This window comes from Cariama cristata, unplaced genomic scaffold, assembly GCF_000690535.1.
Source record: "Cariama cristata isolate BGI_N322 unplaced genomic scaffold, ASM69053v1 scaffold449, whole genome shotgun sequence".
NCBI lineage: Eukaryota > Metazoa > Chordata > Aves > Cariamiformes > Cariamidae > Cariama > Cariama cristata.
This window is the reverse complement of record NW_009636090.1, coordinates 4,592-11,290: the sequence shown is the minus strand read 5'-3', so window position 1 is coordinate 11,290 and position 6,699 is coordinate 4,592. Positions and strand designations below refer to the sequence as shown.

Genomic DNA, 6,699 nt, shown 5'->3' with positions numbered 1-6,699 from the left:
TTTCTCAGATACTTAAATTAGAAATGGCAACAGAAATCTGTTGAAGCAATAGCTTGATTACTTATAAGGATTCTGTATGTAACTTCCTATATTCTGTTTGTGCAAAAAAATAAGTTAAAGGAACAGCTTCTGAGCACAGTGAGACCCACAGTTGTTTTGACCTCTTATAAGAATTAATTCTGTACCCTGTGCGTAGTACTTGTTAAAACCTGCCTCTTGCCTACAGACCTTCCCTGCCGGCTGGTTGCTCTTCAGGGAAATGTCTCTCCTGTAGAAACATGTGGCAGTGAAAATAGAGACTTCTGCTGGGGCTGATGTATTAGACAGTTTTGATGATGGGTAGACACACCTTCAGTTACACTCCCTATGTGTTGGAGAGTGGGTTCAGGAAGCAGACATGCTTTTGTTGTGATTCTGAAGAGCTTTCCCCCCCCGCCTTATTTTTTTTTTTTTTTTTTAACTTGCAAGACAGATACAGGTTTTTGATTAGGTATAAAGGTGACAATAATCAAGCTTGAACTTCAGGTTAATGCAGTGATACTAGATCTCAGTTTGATTAGACAGGCATGAAAAAATGAGAATTGTTTTTATCAGCTTTGTCAGTTGAGCATCTGGTGATGCCTAGGGGATGAGTAGCACAGTGCATTGAATATTAATTGACTATCAACTTCACATTACTCATTCAGAGCCCTACAAACGTTTATTATTCATGATGTATAGCATCCTTCCAGGTGTTGGACAGACCACACTGAGATTACGGTGCAGAAGGCAGAACAAGGAATGCATGAGAGGAGGTTAAGACTGCTGTTCACTGCTCCCTGTCCTGTCTCAGACTTGCTCTTTGGCTTTGCACAAAGTGTCTCCTGTCCCCCTATACGTAAAACGGATGCACTAAAACAGACTCACTTTTCAGTGAATTAGCATTTGATCAACTTTAATTTTTACATCCTTGTATAGAAATAACTAAATGGCATTATTTACCAGCTGTTGTACTATTTTTTTCATTACTGAATAGAATTCTTAGATGGATCCATTGTATTATAATTACTGACTTCATTACAAATTTTGGTTTTCTGCTTTCTTAATGTTGGCCTTTCTGCATGGCAGCAATTTTCTGTTAACTAGTATGTATTATAGAACTATACTGCTGGATTAAATATATCACGTTTTTATAGTCTGTCTCCTGTGTTGACAGCAAATAGAAGCATGCTAATGTGCACCAGGAAAGGACATTGGGAATCGCTGGAGTGGTGTATGTGTTATCACTTAGCTTTGTTCCTACCTTGGCATCGTGGACAGCAACTTGACTTCTCCATGTATGCTCCTTTCCCTGCAGGTATTGAGAACCTGCCATTTGAATTGCAGAGAAACTTCCAGCTCATGCGAGATCTGGATCAGAGGACAGAAGGTGAGGATTAGAGATGGTTTTGTTGACGAGACAGGAAGTACGCAGCTTTACCAGCTTTTCATCCCTTTGCCTTCATCATGACAATCTGAGGGCAGGGGAGGAAGCCTACAGCTGCTCTGATCCTTCAGTCTCTTTTAATGGAGAGCACTGTAGTGTGTGTGTATGTATGTGTATTTGTGTATTTAATGGTAAACTTGTTTCAGACCTCAAGTCAGAGATCGATAAGTTGGCCACGGAGTATATCAGCAATGCACGGACTTTGTCTTCGGAGGAAAAACTGGGGCTTCTCAAGCAAATCCAGGAGGCCTATGGGAAATGCAAGGAATTTGGAGATGACAAGGTTCAGCTGGCCATGCAGACCTACGAGATGGTATGAAGGGAAGTGTCTAGTGCTTACCATATGTAAGGCTGTACTAAATACCCCAATCTTGGAAGGCCTTGATCTCTCTTTTTAGGCCCTACCCACTCTTGCTTCTCAGCTCTTAGTGCAAGCCCCGTGTCCTCTCCTCTTTGCCCTCTTGGGCTCTGTTCCATGGTAACTCCTGGTCACTGTCGTCTTTGCAGGTTGATAAGCATATCCGGCGGTTGGACACAGACCTCGCTCGCTTCGAAGCAGACCTGAAGGAGAAGCAGATAGAGTCGAGTGACTATGACAGTTCTTCCAGCAAGGGCAAGAAGAGTGAGTACCACCACTGGGCTGCAGAATGATGCAGGAGGCAGCCAAGTGACTATGGAAGTGGTGGGGATGAAGGCAGGCACTGGAGTGGTACAGATCAAAGACTGTTACGCTGGAATCTGAAGGACAGGTAAAAAGATGGTGACCTAGGCTCTTCTTGTGTGAGCATATTCAAGGCCACTAGATAAAATTAAGATGGGGTGCGTGGCCCAAAGCCAATATACACTCCGAAGTAGGGGAGTGTATTTTACTGCTGGAGAGGTTTTTACTATCAGGTGTCTATTTTGATGGAGTGGCAGATGCAACACCTTTTTCTCTTCTTACCAGAGGGCCGAGCCCAAAAAGAGAAGAAAGCTGCCCGTGCTCGCTCTAAAGGGAAGAACTCTGATGAGGAAGCACCAAAAACTGCCCAAAAGAAATTGAAGCTTGTCCGCACGTAAGTGTTTGAGACTTGCGGAAATGAGGAGCAGCAGTACAAATCAGAGCAAGGGAGGCCTAGCCAGACTTCCCCGCGAAAGATCTGATCCCCACTCTGACTAGATGGTGTGTCCCCTGTCCCTTCTTGGGAAGCACAAGGAAAGAGACCTTTTAATTCTTTCAGGGCAGTGTGGCATAAAGGGGAAAGCGGGTCATTTCAGTAGAGTTGGGTGTATGTGCTTAAAAAAGAGAAGTGGCTGTCTCTGGCAAACAAGGGCGTTGTCTTGGGAGACGTGAAGGGACTCGAAGCCAGTTATTTTGCTGACGTACTTTATTCCTGTCCTGCAGTAGCACAGAGTATGGGATGCCTTCAGTCACCTTTGGAAATGTGCACCCTTCGGATGTATTGGATATGCCCGTGGACCCCAATGAGCCTACTTACTGCCTCTGCCACCAGGTCTCCTATGGGGAGATGATTGGCTGCGACAACCCAGATGTAAGAGCCTGCACTTGGTGGAAATGGGGGAGAAGGGAGTGGAGAGAGTCTTGCATGGAAAGTCTTGTCCTGCTTGGGTGGGGTCTGATACAGCAAGCAGTGACAAGAAGAAGGCTTACCTCAGGTCGTTTGGAAGGGAAGAGGAGTGGCTTGCCATGACCTGTTAGGTGCCTCTTCCTTCAGGGTTTTCCTTAAAATGGCAGCTTGTTTTCTTGCCCCTACATTTCACAAGGGAGAAGGAAAGTTCTCCTTGCTGACAATATATAGGTTGTGTATGAGTCTTCATTCCCTGATCACTGCTAGGGATTTAGGAGTTTGTGATCAAATGTTGGGAAACTCCGGTAACCCGTCAGCAATGATTTCAAAAGAAAACTGCTCTTTAACTGACTGCTCTCCATCCCAACAGTGTTCCATTGAATGGTTTCATTTTGCCTGTGTGGGTCTGACAACAAAACCAAGAGGAAAATGGTGAGTGAATAAGCAACCTGGAGGGCCCATTGGTCTTTGGAAAGGGGAGGTCCTGGGTGGCAGAAGGAAGGGTACTGTATATACGCACTTAGAAGACCTTTTAAAAAGGAAAATTTGAATGGAGGCTTTGTCAGGGACCTCTACATTTGAGGTTCATGTCATGCCCTAAATGCTGGCTTTTTACTTCCCTTTCTGGCAGGTTCTGCCCTCGCTGTTCCCAGGAGAGGAAGAGAAAGTAAAATCCTGTGAGCCCTCAGTACTGTTGCAGGAGCTCTCTTCCCCCTGCCAGGGCCTCGTCCCAGCTCCCCCAGCCCTTGGGGCCTTGGCTGGGGGGAGTTTTGCCCTGTTTGTGGTTTGGGCCATCCCTGGAATGGTGTGTACCCTCACAGCGGTTCTTGTGTGTTCTGTATCCCTGGTTGCTTCCGAATCCCTAAGGGAGGCCCTCTCTGTATACTATTCCAAACAGGTCTCTGAACCTCAAAGGGAATGAATGAGGGCACCAGGGTAGCCACCAGATTCCCAGGGATTCAGGTAGCCCCTGATTTTCCTTGGCTTTCCTTCAGCCTCCTCAGAGTTTATTGCCTAGTCTCTGCTTAGAGAGCAAGGCTATGGGATGGGGGAAGGAAAGGAAGTAAGTCTTCAGCATTTTAGGTCTTTGATTTTTCCTGGATCTTTTTCAGGAGAGAGGGAGTAACCAGACCACTTCTTAATCTAGTGGGCTGGTTGAGAGACTGAAAACCTCATGTACTCCCTGTTTTTAACCATTCCACTACTGTCATTGAGCAGCCTCTTTTGTTGGGGAGAGGAGGAGGAGGGAGTGTTTAGAGCTAGCTTTGTCTCTCTTATTCCTGGGATAAACCTGCTGGTCTGGGAAGCACACTGTGTGAAGGAGGAAGAATTTCTGACCACATGGGGAGAAATGGCTTGATCTAGCCTGTCTTCCAGCTCCAAAATTCTGCCTGCCTTTTGTGCAGTGGTGCTTCTCCATTATGTTGATAATGGGAAGTTTGGGGATTCAGATCCCACTTGTATAATATGGAATTAAATAAAATTAATTGAAACAAATACTCTGTTTGCCTTGCTGTCACCTCCAAAGTAAACTGCGGCAATTTGTCTCTTTAGTTATTCTTTCTCTCTCAGCTCTGGTTTTGTTCTAAATGATGATTGTGGTACAGCTTTTTAATGTAACAATCCTGAACAGTGTTAATAAGTGACATTCTGCTTAAGTCAGGCTTGAAAATGTACCTAAAACACTTGCAAAAGGTTACTAAGCTTTCTAGTGGCTCTGAAAAATATCTGCCCCTTCAGTCGTGCCCTCACAAGAGGGTGGACATTTATTTGCATTTTTGTTGGATCGTTTACTTTGTCACTTGTCTTCTCTCAAATGAGGAGAGGTGGAGGTTATAGACGGCCAACCTCACTGTGGCTGTTGGGCAGCGTAGCTCAGAAAATAAGCCATCAGGACAAACCCCATGCATCCAAGAACGTGGATAGGTTTTCCAGATATCCTGATAACTTGCTCCCCAGTGGGTCCCTTTTGCCTTGGATCACCTTGTTGCCAGAAATTCCAGCTGCTGGTACTAAGATAATGTTAGGCTCCAAAACAATTGCTGAAGATGTGTCTCTCCCTGTAGTGTCTGCAGGTAACTGTGAGGAGGTGATCCATGCTAAGCTCCTCTTTATCAATTCCATTGGCATGGCCTGGAGATCGATGAGCTTGAGTCTCTTCTTCCTGCTGCTTCTCTGCGCTTCAGGAGGGTTTAAGCTTTTAATCTGAAACATGAAATGTTTTCCTCACATAGATAACTTGTAGGAGGATCAGTGGAGCATTTTTGTTCTTGTAGTCATGAAACCAAAGCTCTTCTAGGGGTTCATTATTAAAACCATTCAGGGGACTGTGTAGGTGAAGAGCAATGCTACTCTCACCTTATAATTGTATGGGGACCATGTCAAAGCCATCAGCTCAGAAGCTGCTGTTAAGTATTCTGTTCAAGTCAGAGCACTGAGTCAGTCTTTGCTTTTGCTTTGAGAAGGGATGCTTAGGTTCCCATTTTGCACAGAAAATGATAGAGGTAAGTTCTTACCCAGACTATGGCTCAGATGGTTTGTGGTACCACTGCCACAGTCTGGATCTCAGTCCTCAGATTGTCTTTGACCATTTTCCAGGGATTCCCTCCTTATCAGAGAGGAGGTAAATTCTAGAGGATGTTGGTTGTGTGTCTGGTACAGTCTTCATAACATGAGATGCTGTGCCATCATCCAGTGGGTGAGAAGGCTGTGGCAGGAGAACAGGTTTCTTCAGCTGGGGTGTATCCAAGTATCAGCTGAGTGCTCAACTAACAGAACAAGTGGAGGATGTGGTCTGAACTTGAAAATGGGCTTTGGACAAAGTGCAAGGGTGACAATGGATGCAAACACTCCTCTAAGTGGTTTAGTTTTGATGAGATAGGACACTGGATTGTAACAGCCACCATTAGCAGCAAGCTCTCTAGGAACTGTGGGCTGGAAAGGTGTTTGAAGTGGTGGCCCTGTAATGGAACCCCACTGCTGATGAAGGATAAGAAGTAGCTTATAAATGCATGTGGTGTAATGTGAAAGCAGTGTGAGTGGGCAGGGGTGTGTTGCACACTAAACCAGGAAACAAGATGGCTTGTTGTTCAGGTGCTGCATACTGCGCAGGATTAACTGTTCTGAGTAGCTCTGGTTTGGGAAGCACAAGTCTCGGGTCTCTTGCAGTCCGTGTAGGATGCTGAGAGCTGGAGGTAGACCAGAATGCTCCTGTTTTCAGGCTAAAGCTTGGCCACAGGGTTGCAATTGTGCTTCTTGGCACACTGAGAATTGGAACATTCTGATGACTTAATGCAAAACGCATGAGAAACACCTAGGCTGGGTTCTGATTCAGTGCCAGAAAATGGGGGGAAGTGCTAGGTGGGAAGCTCCACTTACTCACCGTTCTGCCGTTGCGTCCAGCTTCTGCCCAACAAAAGGGTGCTTCAGCCAGCAGCATGGAGCGTTCAGGGGACACTCGCTGCAGCTGAGGGAATGCTCTGACTTACAGGACGAGGGAACTTAGACAAAAATATGAATAAAAGCTGAGCATTTTTAAATGGCTTACAAGTATAAATGCAAATGAAAGGACATTAAAAACTAACCTGGGGACAGAGGGAATAAGAGCAGTAACTGTGCGATATTTAATCACCAAAGGAGGAAAATAAAAGAATCAGTAGAAGCCAG

General features: G+C 45.3%; 1 protein-coding gene across 2 annotated transcripts; it reads left to right on the top strand.

The window, feature by feature from the left end:
• The first annotated feature begins 226 nt into the window (after window positions 1-226).
• Window positions 227-4,576, top strand: ING4 (inhibitor of growth family, member 4). Of its 2 annotated transcripts, XM_009707769.1 has the most exons (8): window positions 227-339; window positions 1,337-1,408; window positions 1,612-1,778; window positions 1,973-2,087; window positions 2,412-2,520; window positions 2,850-2,997; window positions 3,404-3,465; window positions 3,665-4,576. In XM_009707769.1, the coding sequence occupies exons 1-8, from the start codon at window positions 333-335 to the stop codon at window positions 3,702-3,704; spliced, it is 720 nt and encodes a 239-aa protein (XP_009706071.1). In that variant the 5' UTR covers window positions 227-332; the 3' UTR covers window positions 3,705-4,576. The 2 variants fall into 2 exon arrangements, with proteins under 2 accessions (XP_009706071.1, XP_009706070.1); XM_009707768.1 differs by lacking the exon at window positions 227-339 and having other exon boundaries at window positions 1,315-1,408.
• Window positions 4,577-6,699: the final 2,123 nt, after the last annotated feature.

Coding starts and splice junctions, on each gene's coding strand:
- ING4 (XM_009707768.1), top strand. CDS start 1,315: ATGTATGCTCCTTTCCCTGCAGGTATTGAGAACCTGCCATTTGAATTG. Junction 1,779..1,972: donor CCATGCAGACCTACGAGATG/GTATGAAGGGAA, acceptor TCGTCTTTGCAG/GTTGATAAGCATATCCGGCG. Junction 2,998..3,403: donor TTGGCTGCGACAACCCAGAT/GTAAGAGCCTGC, acceptor CCATCCCAACAG/TGTTCCATTGAATGGTTTCA.